This window comes from Chrysemys picta, chromosome 12, assembly GCF_011386835.1.
Source record: "Chrysemys picta bellii isolate R12L10 chromosome 12, ASM1138683v2, whole genome shotgun sequence".
Lineage (NCBI taxonomy): Eukaryota > Metazoa > Chordata > Testudines > Emydidae > Chrysemys > Chrysemys picta.
Window position 1 is genome coordinate 1,727,228 of NC_088802.1, and position 18,507 is coordinate 1,745,734.

At 61.4% G+C, this 18,507-nt stretch overlaps 1 protein-coding gene across 1 annotated transcript in view; it reads left to right on the forward strand.

The window, feature by feature from the left end:
- Positions 1 to 18,507, forward strand: part of LOC101947880 (uncharacterized) — a 39,501-nt gene that overhangs the window by 14,584 nt on the left and 6,410 nt on the right. The window contains 11 exon segments of the mRNA XM_065563858.1: positions 137 to 367; positions 9,777 to 9,969; positions 11,046 to 11,261; positions 11,596 to 11,781; positions 12,245 to 12,418; positions 12,548 to 12,689; positions 13,009 to 13,186; positions 13,670 to 13,700; positions 13,703 to 13,811; positions 14,341 to 14,369; positions 14,372 to 14,491. Of these exon segments, the coding sequence (XP_065419930.1) occupies positions 137 to 367; positions 9,777 to 9,969; positions 11,046 to 11,261; positions 11,596 to 11,781; positions 12,245 to 12,418; positions 12,548 to 12,689; positions 13,009 to 13,186; positions 13,670 to 13,700; positions 13,703 to 13,811; positions 14,341 to 14,369; positions 14,372 to 14,491 (1,609 nt within the window).

Genomic DNA, 18,507 nt, shown 5'->3' on the forward strand with positions numbered 1-18,507 from the left:
CCGGGGGCTGGGAGCTGTGGGTGTGTCCTGGATGCCTGGGTCCCATCCTCTCTGTCCCGAGGGCTGGGAGCTGTGCAGGTGGGGGCAGGGGGCTGTCCCGGACACCTGGGTCTCATCCCCATGTCTGTCTCCCCAGGTGGGCGTGGTGAGCTGGGGCACCTACAACCCCTGCCCCTCGAAGCAAAAGGAGAACGAGGTGAAAAACAGGCAACCCCCCCGGGGCCACGTCCCCCGCGACTTCTACGTCAGCCTCTTCCGGGTGCAGGACTGGCTGCGCCAGCACCTGGGGGGGCCCGGGGAGAGAGACCTTTATCCCGTAGCGGGGACCCCCCGCCCCCCCCCCCAGCCTGTACCCCTCCCCCCACAATAACAGTGTTCGCTAACTCGGGTCTCTGTGTGGTTTGTGCCCCTCATCTTTTTCCTGCCCTGGCCTCCAGTGCTGTGAGCTTCCCACAGCAGTGCCCCCAGCCGGGCACCCTCCAGCCCTGCGAGCTTCTGCACGGCAGTGCCCCCAGCCGGGCGCCCCCCCAGTGCTGCAAGCTTCTGCAGTGCAGTGCCCTCGGCCGGGCACCGCCCCAGCGCTCTGAGCTTCCCCACTACAGTGCCTGTCACGACACGGAGTCCCCGGGCGATGCTCTGGAACTGCTCCCTACAAAGCCAGTCAGGACTCTGGGGAGCCTCCTCTCCCTCAGAGCAGACTGTCTCCAGGGCAAGAAGCTCCCACGGCTTCACCTCCTGGGTCTCTCCTGGGAGCATTCAGCATATGCCCCTCCGTGCGCTTCCCACAGCGAGTCCGCCCCGGCGGGGTCCTGGGGCAGCCAGAGGGTCCTGCACCCCCCACTCCGCAGTCAGACGTGACTCTCAGCCAGACGGGAAAACAGAGGTTTATTAGACAACAGGAACACGGTCTAAAATAGAGCTTGTAGGTACAGAGAACGGGACCCCTCAGCTGGGTCCATTCTGGGGGGCAGCGAGCCAGACACCCGCATCTGCCCTCACTCCTCGTCCCCAGCCAGCTCCAAACTGAAACTCTCCAGCCCCTCTTCTGGGCTTTGTCTCTTTCCCGGGCCAGGAGGTCACCTGATCCCTTTGTTCTCCAACACCTTCAGCTGGCACCTTGCCGGGGAGGGGCCCAGGCCATGAGTTGCCAGGAGACAGGGTGTCGGCCATTCTCTGTGCAGACACCATCACACCTGCCCTCTCGGGCTCTGCAACAGTCACACCCCCTGATCCCACCACCTAGAGACTTACGAACTGCGAAGGGGAAACTGAGGCAACCCTACAGTATTCAGAGAAAACATTAAGAACAGTCCCACTTTGTCACATCTCCCCCCCTTCGAGACCGAACTGAGCAGGGTCACTTCAGCCAGTGACCCGGGGAAATTCGAACCCACCAACGTTCCCATGGATGCCCCAGCATCCCTCCCATTCCTTGGTGGGAGTTACCCCAGGCCCTTCCAGTTTCCCGCCCCCCTTTAGGTCAGGTGCGCTTGATAGCGCTTGCAGGCTGCATGTGGAAAGGTTTATGCGGCCCTGTCACAGAGTGTGTGGGACTCAGGGCCCTGCACCCCCGGCTTCCTGCGATTCACCATGACTCTCAACCAGCCAGTAAAGCAGAAGGTTTATTGGAGAACAGGAACACAGTCTACAGCAGAGCTTGTAGATACAACCAGGACCCCTCAATCAAGTCCTCTTGGGGAGCGCAGGGAGCTTAGACCCCAGCTTGGGGTTCCCTGTGTTGCACCTCCCAGCCCAAAACTGAAAACTCCCAAATCCCTCTAGCAGCTCTCTCCCCCTCCCCTCTGCTCCTCCTCTCCTTTGTTCCTCTCCCGGGCAGAAGGTGTCACTTCCCCCACCCCCCTCCTGGCTCAGGTTACAGCTCAGGTAGCTCCATGTAACTCCCAGGCTCCATTCCCAGGTCAAATCCGCCCTGCTCCGTCGCAGGCCTGTACCCCAGTACCCCTGGGCTCTAAACTGGGATTGGGTCTTTTCCCAGCGCTCCAGTCTGGAGGGCTGCAATTCGAGCTCTCGGTTAAGAGACCCCATCTTGACCTTGGCCCCGCTCTGAACAGGTGTCTCTGTCCCCAGCAGCTCGGCCTCGGCCCCTTGCATGTGACGACGCCCAAAACAATACAGCGGCAGCTTTCTAAGGGCCTGCCCCATGGCCGGGCATCTCTTCTCTGAGGCCGCATAGTTCTGCTCCCAGGGCAGCCGTTTCTGGCTCAGGTACCCGGTGGGGTGTCTCCCGCCCTTAGCATCGGCTTGCATCAGCCCCGTGCCCAGCCCTGCGTCTGAGGTGTCGGTGAACACTGCAAAGGGCTTGGCAAAGTCTGGGTTTACCAGATTTACTGGGCCCTGGATTAGAGCCTCCTTCAGTGCACAGAGAGCCCTCTGGCCCTGCTCGGTCCAGACCACCTCGTCTGGCTTACCCCTCTCACATAGCTCAGGGATGGGGGCAGCTAGGGGCTAACGTGGGGTACAAACCTCTGGTAGCACCCCGCCATCCTGATAAAGGCCTGGACTTGTTTCTTGGTCTGGGGAATGGGCCAATCTCTGATCTTCTCCACCTTGCACTTCTCGGCTTTTACCATCAGTACTGCCTCCTTGAGGCAGCCCAGCCCCCTCTTCACATGGGACACGTGTTCCTCCCCGGTCTGGCTAAAGACACACGTCATCGACGTACGCCAGGGCCAAATTCTCCATCCCCCTCAGCTTCTCTAGAATCTCCCCAGGCCTAGGCGTGGGGTGGGCATCGGACACGGTGCATGGCTTTAAGCTTCCGATAGTCCCCACAAAACCAGATCATCCCGTCTTCCTTGGGGACCAGCCCCACGGGTGAGGCCCATGGGCTGTTGAACGGCTGGATCACATCTAAAGCCAGCATGTCCTTGACCTCTCTCCCCAGGTTCTGGGCTGCTTTCCCAGTGACTCTGAATGGGGAACACCTGATGGGGAGATTGGCTCCCACCTCAGGGAAGAGATCCACCCAGGGGTCTTCCCCCTTCTCCTCCCAATCCTCCCTTTTCAGGTCCAGGGGTCCCCTCACTCTTCTCCCATCCAGCAGCTCGAAAGGGAAGAACCCCGTGGATTCCTGGGGCACCACCAGCTGCCTCCCGATTCCCCACAGTTCTACTTCCCCTTGGGGAGCCCATTCCCGGTACAGGGATCCCTTCTCCCACCGGACTCTGTCCCTGCAGCCTTCCCCAAGGGGGTTTGCAGCGCTGTGGCCAGCAAGTCCCCTCAGCTTCTCCAAGGAGGGATCCCTCTGCAGCTCGGTCTGGAATTCAGCTGCTGGGGGAGAGAGTGGGACCTGCTCCCTCTCGCTGGCTGGGCCTGGGGTCACAGCCCCCCTGAGCCCTGTCCCTGGTCGCTCCCTCCCTGCTGTGTAATCACTTCCCAGCAGCACGTCTGGACCAGGCAAACCTGGTTGGCAGCCGACCTGCCCTGCCTGTGTCCCCCCACTCAGCTGGGGTCTCAGCTTCCACCGTGCCCAGCACTGTCCTTGTTGTCCCGGTGGGGACAGGCAGCGAGATCTCTGCTCTGGTCACAGCATCAGAGCCAGCGTGAGCCCCTCTCCGGTGTGCAGGGGGGTGGGGAGCATCTCTCCCCCCCACTCCGCCCCAGGGGTCTGGTTACAGGTAGGCAGGTACCCAGAGCCCAGCAGCCCCTCCCCCCGCCAGCCAGGTCATTTGCATTTTCACTGACCATTTCCCTCTTAGCCAATTGGTTCCCTGGATTCAAATTCAAATCCTCGGCCGTTACAGGAGCAGGGCCTGGATCCTGTCCCAAAGAGACACAGTCATCCCCCAACAGGACCTCACTGCCGATATCCTGGAGAGCCCCAATGACCAGCCAGCCCAACCCCTCCTGTGTCTGCACAGGGATCCGGGCCATAGGCAGGGCGAGGGGCTTCATCCCGGGGACCTTCCCCCAGGTCACACAGCCCCTCAGCATCTGCGGCTGCACCACCCGGAGCCCGACAACAGTTCTCTGTGTCCCAGGGTCTCGCCCCCCCAGGCAGGTCCCCCCATTGACCCCCCACCTTCCGCTCCCACTGGGGGTCCGAGGGGCCTGAGCCCAGGAGACTCCACACTGACATATAGGGCTGGGCCAGGAGTGGGAGCCTGTCCACCACCCCACCCATCTGGCTGACAGCGTCTATGGCCTTGGGACCCAGCAAGGGAGCTAGATACCGGGGCTTCTCCGCAGGGTCCCCCTGGTTCAAATCACCAGCCTGCGTGAAGGCCGTGTGGTGGGCATCCACATCCCCCCACCCTTACCCAGGGGCAGCAATTTAGTGTCGAGGTTCCCTGCGGAACTGGCAGCCCGGGGTCTATCCCCACTCACCCCTGGGGAGCCCCCTACGCCTCTCCGCTCCACCAGCGCCAGTCCATGCTGCCGCTGCGTCTCCTGCAGCTTTTCCTCGGGCTCTCGCTCTCTCTCACAGTCCTCTCGCTCTCTCGGACTCCGCTCCAGTCCCGTCCGTCCCCGATCCCCCCGATGGGGAACCCGAGCGTGAAGACCCCCGTCTGGTTGGGGACCAGACTCTCGGGGATGCCTGGCTACTGCTCCAGCTGCTCCCAGATCCTCTTGTAGCCCCGTCTGGGTCAGGATTCTGCTCCTTAGAGCGGTCCTCGTCCACTGGGCCTTGGTGAACTTTGTTGTACTTAAAGTCCTGCACAGGATCTTTTCAGGGGGAATAAGACAAAACGCCACATTTATTAGTAATACATGTATTCATTAACACTGTATTATATGCATATAATTGTGACGGAGCAGGGAGCAGGGCAGATTTGACCTGGGAATGTTGCAGGGGGATTGCAGTGAGGAGGGGGGACTTCCCTTGAAGGAAGCTACCTGAGCTGTAACCTGAGCCAGGAACGGGGGGTGGGGAGAATTAACACCTTCTGCCCGGGAGACTAGGAGAGGAGCAGCGGGAGGAGTTTTGAGTTTAGTTTCGGTTTGGGCTGGGTGGTGCAACGCAGGGAACCCCAAGCTGGGGTCTAAGCTCCCTGAACCTCCCAGAGGGACCTAATTGAGGGGGTCTGGTCGTACCTACACGCTCTGCTTGAGACTGTGTTCCTGTCCTTAAATAAACCTTCTGCTTTACTGGCTGGTTGAGAGTCGCAGTGAATCTCGGAAGAGGGGTGCAGGGCCCTGACTTCCCCACACTCCGCAACAATAATATATTACACTTACACTCACACACACACACACAAACACACTCCGTCTTGTTGTTACCAATGAGTTGCTCCCCTTACTTCACTGGCCAGGTGAGTTAGATGGGGGAGGGGGTGGAGCCGGGCTTCTGCCGATCCGGATCGATGCTCCCATGTTGACAAGACGAGACCCGGGGTCCTCTGCAAGACACCTCACTTTTATAGCAGCTTTTCTCTTATGCAAATCTAGACCAGATTCAAACTCTGTGTCTGTGTCCATTGGTCCTTTGTGCTGCTTTCTTTTGAGTGTTGTCCCAATGCTGCAAAGGGGTGTTTCCAAAAGAAGGTGCTTGCTTCTAACCCCCGAGGCCGTCAGTATGTCTGCTTGTTTTTAATGAGCCCACTTGACACGTTTTATTGTCCTTGGCTCTGGCTCCCAGCCCCTCTCCAACAGTTGAGGCTGTCTGGAGGTGCTGCCTTCCATGCCTTGCTCATCCACACCTCATTCATTCAACAGGGCAATTGATTAGGGGGGGGGGGGAGAGCTCTTGTTCTACTGCTAGCAAACAGAAATTTTTCTTCTATCTTATTCTATCCTTAGGGGCTATAATATTCTACCAAGGGCAATGCAAAGTTTTTAAATGAGGCTTTGATACAAAGTCCCATGAAAACAGAGATCACACGTGGGTAGACCCACCACAAGGTTATATGAAGAGGCACAATGTAAAGTCATATGAAAATTATCAGAGATTTATCTACAACTTCCCAATGCGTCACCCTCTCTTTGCACAGGATCACAATGTCCTGCTTGAGGAGATGGTGATGGGCCATCACTCCACTGTTCCCAAGTTGCTTTGGACTAGAGTGACCAGATGTCCCGATTTTATAGGGACAGTCCCGATATTTGGGGCTTTTTCTTATATAGGCTCCTATTACCCCCCCCCTCCCTGTCCCGATTTTTTACACTTGCTGTCTGGTCACCCTACTTTGGACTCAGAGGCCCGTGTGCTCTCAGCTCCCCCACGGTTTCCAGGCAGAACCCCTAGTGTGCCAGCCCTTCTCGTGGTCACCACCTCTTTGCCAGGGTCGAGCTTCAGACTCCTCCGCCCCTGGGACCGCTCGCTGCGATCCCCCCGGGGGACCCTGTTACTGCAAACGTCCTTCTCGCTGCTCACACACTCCTAGGGGTTAATCGCCCCCTGAAACCATCCCTCCTCTGAGCCTTCGGCACGCCTGGTCCTCGGTATCCCCCCTTCGTTTTACTGCTCCCCAGTCGCAAGAAGCGCCATTCACGGGGTGCAGTACATCCCACCGCTGCCACCAGTTGTCACGGAGTCCCCGGGCGACAATCTGGAACTGCTCCCTACAAAGCCAGTCAGGACTTTGGGGAGCCTCCTCTCCCTCGGAGCAGACTGTCTCCAGGGCAAGAAGCTCACACGGCTTCACCTCCTGGGTCTCTCCTGGGAGCATTCAGCATATGCCCCTCCGTGCGCTTCCCACAGCGAGTCCGCCAGGCGGGGTCCTGGGCAGCCAGAGGGTCCTGCACCCCCACTTCACAGTCAGACGTGACTCTCAGCCAGCCAGTAACACAGAGGTTTATTAGACGACAGGAACACGGTCTAAAACAGAGCTTGTAGGTCCAGCGAACAGGACCCCTCAGCCGGGTCCATTCTGGGGGCAGCGAGCCAGACACCCCCGTCTGCCCTCACTCCCCGTCCCCAGCCAGCTCCCAACTGAAACCCCCTCCAGCCCCTCCTCTGCTGAGTTCCTTTCCCGGGCCAGGAGGTCACCTGATCCCTTTATTCTCCAATACCTTTAGCCCGGCCATCCATTGCCAGGAGACAGAGTGTCGGCCACCTATGCACACTGGCCCTTTGCTCTGCACCAATCACACCCCCTGATCCCACCACCTAGAGACTTACGAACTGCAAAGGGGAAACTGAGGCACCCACACAGTATTCAGAGGAAACATTAAGAACGTCCCCACTTCGTCACAGTGCCCCTGGCTGGGAACCCCCCCAGCGCTGTGAGCTTCCCCACGGCAGTGCCCCCCGGCTCAGTACCTCCTCAGTGCTGCGAGCTTCCCCACTGCAGTGCCCCCAGTCGGGCACTCCCTCCAGCGTTGGGAACTTCCCCACAGCAGTGCCCCCAGCCGTGCACCTGTGACGAAGTGGGGATGTTCTTAATATTTTCTCTGAACACTGTGTGGGTGCCTCAGTTTCCCCTTCGCAGTTTGTAAGTCTCTAGGTGGTGGATCAGGGGGTGTGACTGTTGCAGAGCCGCAGAGGGCAGGTGTGATGGCGTCTGCACAGAGAATGCCGACACCCTGTCTCCTGGCAACTCATGGCCTGGCCCCTCCCCGGCAAGGTGCCAGCTGAAGGTGTTGGAGAACAAAGATCAGGTGACCTCCTGGCCCGGGAAAGAGACAAAGGCCGGAGGAGGGGCTGGAGAGTTTCAGTTTGGAGCTGGCTGGGGAAATGGAGTGGGGCCCAGCACCGGGGTCTGGGCTCCCCACCCCCCAAGATGGACCTGACTGAGGGGTCCTGGTCTCTGTACCTACAAGCTCTGCCCTACGCCGTGTTCCTGTCGTCTAATAAACCTTCTGTGTTACTGGCTGGCTGAGAGTCCCGGGGAATGGCAGGAAGTGGGGGGTGCAGGGCCCCGACTCCCCCACACTCTGTGACAGCACCCTAGGGCTGTGAACTTCCCCATGGCAGTGCCCCTTGCCAGGCAGCCCAGCGCTGTGAGCTTCCCCGCAGCAGTGCCCCAGGTCGTGCACCCTAGGGCTGTGAGCTTCCCCACAGCAGTGCCCTCAATCGGCCACCACAGCGCTGTGAGCTTCCCCCTGGCAGTGCCCCCAGTCGGGCACCCCCCCAGGGCTGTGAGCTTCCACACAGCAGTGCCCACGGCCAGGTACCCCATGGCTTTGAGCTTCGAATGGCAGTGCCCCTGGCCAGGTACCCCAGGGCTGCAAGCTTCCCCACAGCAGTGCCCCCTTCTCTCATTCCCTTCTCCAGGGGTCTGACTCCCTCCCCAGCAGGCCCAGGACAGGGGTGAATGGGCGGGTCCCGGCCAGGCTGGGGGCAGGGAGCGGACGGGGGAGGGCGCTGGGGGCCGTGACCCACGTATACAAATACTGGCCTTGGACTTCAGCCCCCATGTGCTGCATGTCTGGGATGGGATTGGAGTGGGGGGCTGGGAGCCAGGACTCCTGGGTTCTCTCCCAGCTCTGGGAGGGGAGTGGGGGCTGGTGGGTTAGAGCGGGGGGGGCTGGTGCCAGGACTCCTGGGTTCTCTCCCCGCTCTGGGAGGGGAGTGGGGGCTGGTGGGTTAGAGCGGGGGGGGGGGCTGGTGGCCAGGACTCCTGGGTTCTCTTCACACCCTCCTTTCTGGGACGCGAAGCTGCCAGTTCTCAGGAAAGGCAGCAGGTGCCCCCCCCACCCAGGTCTGCGGTTTGGCCCGGGGCCGGGGGCAGCTGGCAGCCGGCGCGGGAAGGCGGAAGTTTGTTTAGGGAGGGGAATTAATTGGGGGGGCGGCCCCTTGTGTTTGCTGCCCCATTTCCCGAAAGTCACCTGGCTGGTTGGGCTGGGGGGGGGCGTCTCCCCTCCTGCCCCCCCGCCTCCATGTGCCCCCACCTGTCCCCTGAACCCCCACCTGAGCCCCCACCTGCCCCCTGTGCCCCCTCCTGCCCCCCACCTCCTGACACTGGCTCATGCCCTCTCCCAGCCCCCCCGTGAATTCCCTCAGACCCGCCCCCCCCCCCCCGTCATTTCCCGGACGCGGTGCCAGGCAGGGCAGGTTTCGCAAGGGGCACCAGGAACTGGCCGAGAGAGAGAGAGAGACCCCCCCACCCTGCCCCCAGCTCCACCTCAACCCCTCCCCCAGCTCCCCTCGCCCCCCAGCTCCCCTCAACCCCTCCCCCAGCTCCCCTCGCCCCCCAGCTCCACCTCAACCCCTCCCCCCACCCTGCCCCCCAGCTCCACCTCAACCCCTCCCCCCAGCTCCCCTCGCCCCCCAGCTCCACCTCAACCCCTCCCCAGCTCCCCTCGCCCTCCAGCTCCCCCTCAACCCCTCCCCCCAGCTCCCCTCGCCCCCAGCTCCACCTCAACCCCTCCCCCCAGCTCCCCTCGCCCTCCAGCTCCCCCTCAACCCCTCCCCCAGCTCCCCTCGCCCCCCAGCTCCACCTCAAACCCTCCCCCAGCTCCCCTCGCCCCCCAGCTCCCCTCGCCCCCCAGCTCCCCCTCAACCCCTCCCCGCCAGCTCCCCTCGCCCCCCAGCTGCCCCTCAACCCCTGCCCCCAGCTCCCCTTGCCCCCCAGCTCCCCTCAACCCCTCCCCGCCAGCTCCCCTCGCCCCCAGCTGCCCTCAACCCCTGCCCCCACCTCCCCTCGCCCCCCAGCTCCCCCTCAACCCCTCCCCGCCAGTTCCCCTCGCCCCCCAGATCCCCCTCAACCCCTCCTCCCAGCTCCCTCGCCCCCAGATCCCCCTCAACCCCTCCTCCAGCTCCCCTTGCCCCCAGCTCCCCCTCAACCCCTCCCCGCCAGCTCCCCTCGCCCCCAGCTCCCCTCAACCCCTCCCACCACAACCCCTGTCTCTCCCCCGCCCCCCAGCTCCCCCTCAACCCCTCCCCCCACAACCCCTGTCCCTCCCCCGCCCCTCTCCCTCCTAGCACCTGCCCCCTCCCCGCCCCCAGCCCCGCCCGCGGGCCGTGGGGCTCGGCCAGACCCGGCTCGGCTCAGCCCCGGACGGACGCGATGGGACCCGCAGCCCCACTGCTCGCCTGGCTCCTGGCGCTGGGGGCGGCGCACCTCGGTGGGTTCCCCCGGTCCCCGACCCGGCCCCCCACAGCCCCCCAACACCCCCCTCCCGGTCCCCACAGCCCCTCAGCTCCCCCCTCCCGGTCCCCCGGCCCCCACAGCCCCCAACTCCCCCTCCGCGTCCCCCGGCCCCCCACGGCCCCCCAACTCCCCCGCAGCTCCAGAACCCCCAACCCAGCCCCCCACAGCTGCACAACTCCCCTCGCCTGGCCCCCTAACCCAGCCCCCCAGCTCCCTGACAACCCGGCCCCCCCACAGCCCTCCACCTGGCCCCCCGGCTCCCCCACAAACCGCCCCCCACAACCTCCAACTCCCCACCCTCGGCCCCCAACCCAGCCCCCCACAGCCCCACAACTCCCTCCATCCGGCCCCCTAACCCAGCCCCCCGGCTCCCCCTGCCCGGCCCTAACCCAGCCCCCCAGCTCCCTGACAACCCGGCCCCCCCACAGCCCCCCCCACCCGCTCCCCCGGCTCCCCCACAAACCGCCCCCCCACAACCCCCCAACTCTTCCCAACTCCCCCCCCTTGGCCCCCAACCCAGCCCCCACAGCCCCACAACTCCCTCCATCTGGCCCCCTAACCCAGCCCCCCGGCTCCCTCTGCCCAGCCCCTAACCCAGCCCCCTGGCTCCTCCAACCTGCCCCCCCACAGCCCCTCAACTCCCCCCAGCCGGCCCCACAACCTGGCCCCCAACTCAGCCCCTCAGCCAGGCTCCAGCCCCACGCACAGGGCCCCTCCACCCTGTGCCCACCAGTTAGCACCCCCCCGGCCCCCCAACCCAGCCAGCCCTCGCCCGCCCCTCCCAGCTCAGGGGCCCCAACCTGGCTAGAAACCCCCATAACCCCCCTGACAGCTAGTGTCCCGTCCCCCCCCGGGCTCAGGCAGAAAGGGGGATAATTGGGGTGGGTCCTACACCTATTGTCCCTGCCCAGCAGGTGGGTTTTTATGGGTCCCACACAAATGCCGGCGCCCCCTGGTAGGATTGGGGGGGTAATCGGGGGGGTCCCGGTGCCGCGGGGGGGGGATGTGGAGGGGTCCCTGGCCTCGCCCTGACGCTCTGGCTCCCCCCAGGTGCAGCTGCCAGCGATGCCCCGAGCTGCGACCCCCAGCGCGCGCCGATCGTGGGGGGCTCGGCCCGGTTGCAGCGCCAGGGGCAGATGCTGGTGTACCAGTGCCCCGAGGGGCAGTTCCCGTACCCCCCGGCCGTCCGGGAGTGCCGCTCCAACGGCCGCTGGAGCCCCCTGAACCCCCCCACTGGCCGCCCCCTCGCCAAGGCCGAGTGCAGAGGTGCGGGGCCGGGGGGCCGGGGCTGAGAGTTCGGGAGGCTGGGGGCCATGCGGGGTGTCTGGGAGCTGGGGAGGGTCTGGGAGCCGAGGGGGTGCCAGGGGAAGGCTGGGGGTTCTTGAGGGGTGTCTGGGGGCCGGGGAGGGTCTGGGGCCATGTGGGGTGTCTGGGGGTTGGGGGGTGTCCAGGTGCTGGGGGGAAGCGGGGGGCTATGGGGGGTGTCTGGGTGCCGGGGGGAGGCGGGGGGCTGGGGGGGATGTCTGGGTGCCAGGGGGTGTCAGGGGGAAGCGGGGGGCCATGGGGGGCACCGGGACAGACCGTCCCCCTGTCCCCGCAGCCATCCAGTGCCCGGGCCCGCTGGAGTTCGACAACGGGCACTTCCACCCCCGCCAGCCGCGCTACAACATCAGCCAGACGCTGACCTTCGAGTGCTTCGAGGGGTACACGCTGCGCGGCCCCCAGAACCGCACCTGCCTGCCCAACGGGAAGTGGAGCCGGGGGACGGCCATCTGCGACGACGGAGGTGAGGGGGAGCCGCACGCCCGGACACGTCCGACACGCCCTGACACGGGATAACACGCCCCGGCACGGCCCCAACACGGGCTAACACAAGCTAGCACACCCCAATGGAGGCTGACACGCCCAGACATGGCCCTGACATGGGATGACACACCCCGACACACGCTGACATGCCCTGACATGCTCCCAACATGGGCTAACACACCCTGACACGGCTCCAACACAGGCTGACATGTCCAGACACACCCCGACGTGGGCTCATACGCCCTGACACGGGCTAACACCAGACACGCCCCAACCCAGGCTAACATGCCCTGACATGGGCTGACATGCCCTGACATGGGCTGACATGCCCTGACATGGGCTGACATGCCCTGACATGCCCTGACATGGGCTGACATGTCCCAGCACAGGTCAACACGCCCTGGCACGGGCCGACACGGGCTGACACACCTTCTCCCCCGCAGAGGGCCAGTGCCCGGACCCTGGCGTCCCCATCGGGGCGACGAAGGACGGGCAGCACTACCGGGTGGAGGACCGGGTCCGGTACCGGTGCGGCCGGGGGCTCGTCATGTTCGGGTCCAAAGAACGGACCTGCCAGGAGTCCGGCGCCTGGAGCGGGACCGAACCGGAGTGTCGAGGTGATGAGATGGGGGGGGGAGGGGGGCGGCGCAAGGGGATTGGAGGGCGGCGTGGGGATCGGGGGAGGGGGCGGCGTGGGGGGAGTGATCCCCAGTTTCTCAGCCCCCCATCTCTTCCTGCCCCCGCAGACCCGTCCACCTACGACACCCCCCAGGAAGTGTCCTCCGCGTTCATCGCCTCCCTCTCGGAGACCGTGGAGGTAGCTGATCCGAACGGACCACCTGTGAGTCACGTGGCGGGGGGCTGGGGGGGATCACATGGGGGGGCTCAGCCCACGGGGGTTGCAGGGGGGCTGGCAGAGAATCGCAGTTGGGGGGACTGGCTGGGGGGGCTGGGGAAGGATCGCAGTTGGGGGGGAGGGCAGCCTGCTGGAGTTGGGGGATCACAGCGTGGGGGGGGGCAGGAACAGGGAGTTTGTAGGGGGGGGCAGCAGGGGGCCGTGGCTGGGAGGCCTGGTTGCTGGGAGGGGGTCTGCCAGGGGCGTGAGGGGGGGGTGGGAGGGTCCTGTCTGGGTGTTAGGGGAGGGGGGTTGCAGCGAGGGGCCCTGCCAGAGGGTGTGGGTGCAATGGGGGGGGCTCTGCCGGGGAAGGGGGGGGTCCGGCCGCCCGCTGACCCCCCCGCCTCCCCCAGCGGAGAACGTGAAGCGGAGGATCCGGATCGAGGCCGGCGGCTCCATGAACATTTACCTGGTGATCGACGCCTCGGACAGCGTGGGGGAGGGGAACTTCTCCCGCGCCCGCGACGTCCTGGTCCAACTCATCGAGAAGGTGGGGATCTGCCCCCCAAACCCCGGCCCTGGGGACCCCCAACACTAGCACCCACCTGGCCCCATGGGAACCCCCCAAAAACCCAGCTCCTCGGGCACCCCCCAACCTTCACCAGCCACCCAAAACCCCCAACCCCCCTCCCCGTATCCCCAAAGCCAGCACCCCGGGGCCTTCCAGCCCCCCCAAACCCCTGGTACCCCTCACCCTCCCTGGGCACCCTCCCTGGGCATCCTCCTCAGGACCTCACAATCCCCAGCCCCCCAGGAGCCCCACAAGTCCTGGGGTTCGGGTCCCCAACTGCCCCTGCACCCAGCTCCCCACACCCCCAGGTATCCCCCCAGTCTGTGCACCCCCCGAAACCAGACCCTGCCCCCAACTCCCGGGTGCCCATAACTGAGCCCCTCACCTGGGGGAGCCGAGACACCTGCCCCATGCCAGTGGGAGCCCCCGGCCCCCCCGTGCTGATACTCGCCCCCCCCCCAGATCTCCAGCTACGGGGTCTTTCCCCGCTACGGGTCCTGACCTTCGCCACTGACCCCAAAATCGTGGTGAGCACCGTGAACCCCGAGAGCAGCGACGCCGACTGGGTCAGCACCAAACTGGGGGAGCTGAAATACGACAGTGAGTCCAGCGGGGGCTGGGGGGGAACAGGGGGCTGCAGGGGGCGGGGCTCTGTGGGGGGCTGCAGGGGGGCAAGCGATGTGGGGGGCTGCAGGGGGCAGGCGATGTGGGGGGCTGCAGGGGCGGGGCTCTGGGGGCTGCAGGGGGCAGGCGATGTGGGGGGCTGCAGGGGGCGGGGCTCTGGGGGGGCTGCAGGGGCGGGGGCTCTGGGGGAGGCTGCAGGGGGCAGGCGATGTGGGGGGCTGCAGGGGGCGGGGCTCTGGGGGAGGCTGCAGGGGGGCAGGCGATGTGGGGGCTGCAGGGGGTGGGCTCTGGGGGGGCTGCAGGGGGCAGGCGATGTGGGGGCTGCAGGGGGCGGGGCTCTGGGGGGGCTGCAGGGGGGCTGCCGTGGGGGGCAGGGGCTGCAGGGGGGCTGCCGTGGGGGGCAGGGGCCGTGGGGGCCGCGGGGGGTCACAGTGGGGGGCAGGGGCTCCGGGGGGCCGCGTGGGGGTCACAGTGGGGACCCGGCCCTCCTGACCCCCCGTGACCCCCAGGCACGCGCTGCGCAGCGGCACCAACACCCGGCCGCGCTCCAGGCCGTGCTCAACATGATCATCCAGCAGGAGCAGGACGAGATTCGCAAGGGCCACAAGGTGGCGCCAGTCGCCAACTCCACCCGCCACGTGGTGGTCCTCATGACGGACGGTGAGACCCCCTGTACCCCCAAACCACTGTACCCCAAACCCTGTACCCCGTTACCCCCAAACCCTGTACCCCCAAACCCAACTCCACCCGCCACGTGCTGGTCCTCATGACCGACGGTGAGACCCCCTGTACCCCCAACCCCTGTACCCCTGTACCTCGAAACCCTGTACCCCCAAACCCAACTCCACCCGCCACGTGGTGGTCCTCATGACGGATGGTGAGACCCCCTGTACCCCAAACCACTGTACCCCCAAACCCTGTACCCCTTTACCCCCAAACCCTGTACCCCCAAACCCAACTCCACCCGCCACGTGCTGGCCCTCATGACCGACGGTGAGACCCCCTGTACCCCAAACTGCTGTACCCCCAAACTCTGTACCCCTGTACCCCCAAACCCAACTCCACCCGCCACGTGCTGGTCCTCATGACTGACGGTGAGACCCCCGAACCCCCTGTACCCCCAAATCCCCTGTACCCCCAAACCCCCCTGTACCCCCAAACCCCACTCCACCCCGCCACGTGGTGGTCCTCATGACCGATGGTGAGACCCCCTGTACCCCCAAACTGCTGTACCCCCAAACCCTGTACCCCTTTACCCCCAAACCCAACTCCACCCGCCACATGCTGTCCTCATGACCGACGGTGAGACCCCCGAACCCCCTGTACCCCCAAACTGCTGTACCTCCAAACCCTGTACCCCCTCCCCGTGTACCCCCAAACCCAACTCCACCCACCACATGCTGGTCCTCATGACTGACGGTGAGACCCCTGAACCCCCTGTACCTCCAAATCCCCTGTACCCCCAAACCCTCCTGTACCCCCCAACCCCACTCCACCCGCCACGTGCTGGTCCTCATGACCGACTGTGAGACCCCCAAACCCCCTGTACCCCCAAACCCCCTGTATCCCCAAACTTGGAGACCGGGGAGATGGGTCGGAAACGAGAGGGAGTGTGGGCTATATTGGCAGAGAGAAAGGAGAGTCAGGACAAAACTGGGAGGAAAGATCAAACCAGTATCTTAGATGCCTATATACAAATGCGAGAAGTATGGGGAATAAGCAGGAAGAACTGGAAGTGCTAATAAATAAATACAACTATGACATTGTTGGCATCACTGAAACTTGGTGGGATAATACACGTGATTGAAATGTTGGTGTGGATGGGTACAGCTTGCTCAGGAAGGATAGACAGGGGGAAAGGGAGGAGGTGTTGCCTTATATATTAAAAATGTACACACTTGGACGGAGGTAGAGATGGACATAGGAGACGGAAGTGTTGAGAGTCTCTGGGTTAGGCTAAAAGGGGTAAAAAACAAGGGAGATGTCATGCTAGGAGTCTACTACAGGCCACCTAACCAGGGGGAAGAGGTGGATGAGGCTTTTTTCAAGCAACTAACAAAATCATCCAAAGCCCAAGATTTGGTGGTGATGGGGGACTTCAACTATCCGGATATATGTTGGGAAAATAACACAGCGGGGCACAGACTATCCAACAAATTCCTGGACTGCATTGGAGACAACTTTTTATTTCAGAAGGTTGAAAAAGCTACTAGGGGGGAAGCTGTTCTAGACTTGATTTTAACAAATAGGGAGGAACTCGTTGAGAATGTGAAAGTAGAAGGCAGCCTGGGTGAAAGTGATCATGAAATCATAGAGTTTGCAATTCTAAGGAAGGGTAGAAGGGAGAACAGCAAAATAGAGACAATGGATTTCAGGAAGGCAGATTTTGGTAAGCTCAGAGAGCTGATAGGTAAGGTCCCATGGGAATCAAGACTGAGGGGAAAAACAACTGAGGAGAGTTGGCAGTTCTTCAAAGGGACACTATTAAGGGCCCAAAAGCAAGCTATTCCGCTGGTTAGGAAAGATAGAAAATGTGGCAAAAGACCACCTTGGCTTAACCACGAGATCTTGCACGATCTAAAAAATAAAAAGGAGTCATATAAAAAATGGAAACTAGGACAGATTACAAAGGATGAATATAGGCAAACAACACAGGAATGCAGGGGCAAGATTAGAAAGGCAAAGGCACAAAATGAGCTCAAACTAGCTACGGGAATAAAGGGAAACAAGAAGACTTTTTATCAATACATTAGAAGCAAGAGGAAGACCAAAGACAGGGTAGGCCCACTGCTCAGTGAAGAGGGAGAAACAGTAACAGGAAACTTGGAAATGGCAGAGATGCTTAATGACTTCTTTGTTTCGGTCTTCACCGAGAAGTCTGAAGCAATGCCTAACGTAGTGAATGCTAATGGGAAGGGGGTAGGTTTAGCAGATAAAATAAAAAAAGAACAAGTTAAAAATCACTTAGAAAAGTTAGATGCCTGCAAGTCACCCGGGCCTGATGAAATGCATCCTAGAATACTCAAGGAGCTAATAGAGGAGGTATCTGAGCCTCTAGCTATTATCTTTGGAAAATCATGGGAGACGGGAGAGATTCCAGAAGACTGGAAAAGGGCAAATATAGTGCCCATCTATAAAAGGGAAATAAAAACAACCCAGGAAACTACAGACCAGTGAGTTTAACTTCTGTGCCAGGGCAGATAATGGAGCAAGTAATTAAGGAAATCATCTGCAAACACTTGGAAGGTGGTAAGGTGATAGGGAACAGCCAGCATGGATTTGTGAAGAACAAATCATGTCAAACCATCTGATAGCTTTCTTTGATAGGATAACGAGCCTTGTGGATAAGGGTGAAGCGGTGGATGTGGTATACCTAGACTTTAGTAAGGCATTTGATACAGTCTCGCATGATATTCTTATCGATAAACTAGGCAAATACAAATTAGATGGGGCTACTATAAGGTGGGTGCATAACTGGCTGGATAACCGTACTCAGAGAGTTGTTATTAATAGTTCCCAATCCTGCTGGAAAGCCATAACGAGTGGGGTATCGCAGGGGTCTGTTTTGGGACCGGCTCTGTTCAATATCTTCATCAACGACTTAGATATTGGCATAGAAAGTGCGCTTATTAAGTTTGCAGATGATACCAAACTGGGAGGGATTGCAACTGCTTTGAGGACAGGGTCATAATTCAAAATGATCTGGACAAATGGAGAAATGGTCTGAGTTAAACAGGATGAAGTTTAACAAAGACAAATGCAAAGTGCTCCACTTAGGAAGGAAAAATCAGTTTCACACATACAGAATGGGAAGAGGACTGTCTAGGAAGGAGTACGGCAGAAAGGGATCTAGGGGTTATAGTGGACCACAAGCTAAATATGAGTCAACAGTGTGATGCTGTTGCAAAAAAAGCAAACCTGATTCTGGGATGTATTAACAGGTGTGTTGTGAGCAAGACACGAGAAGTCATTCTTCCGCTCTACTCTGCTCTGGTTAGCCTCAGCTGGAGTATTGTGTCCAGTTCTGGGCACCGCATTTTAAAAAGATGTGGAGAAATTGGAAAGGGTCCAGAGAAGAGCAACAAGAATGATTAAAGGTTTTGAGAACATGACCTATGAAGGAACGCTGAAAGAACTGGGTTTGTTTAGTTTGGAGAAGAGAAGACTGAGAGGAGACATGATAGCAGTTTTCAGGTATTTAAAAGGGTGTCATAAGGAGGAGGGAGAAACTTGTTCACCTTAGCCTCTAAGGATAGAACCAGAAGCAATGGGTTTAAACTGCGGCAAGGGAGGTTTAGGTTGGACATTAGGAAAAAGTTCCTAACTGTCAGGGTGGTTAAACACTGGAATAAATTGCCGAGGGAGGTTGTGGAATCTCCATCTCTGGAGATATTTAAGAGTAGGTTAGATAAATGTCTATCAGGGATGGTCTAGACAGTATTTGGTCCTGCCATGCGGCAGGGGACTGGACTCGATGACCTCTCGAGGTCCCTTCCAGTCCTAGAATCTATGAATCTATTAAACCCCCTGAATCCCCCTGTACCCCAAACCCACCTGCCACGTGCTGGTCTTCATGACAGACGGTGAGACCCCCTGAATCCCCTTGTACCCCCAAACCCCAACTCCACCCGCCACGTGCTGGTCTTCATGACAGACGGTGAGACCCCCTGAATCCC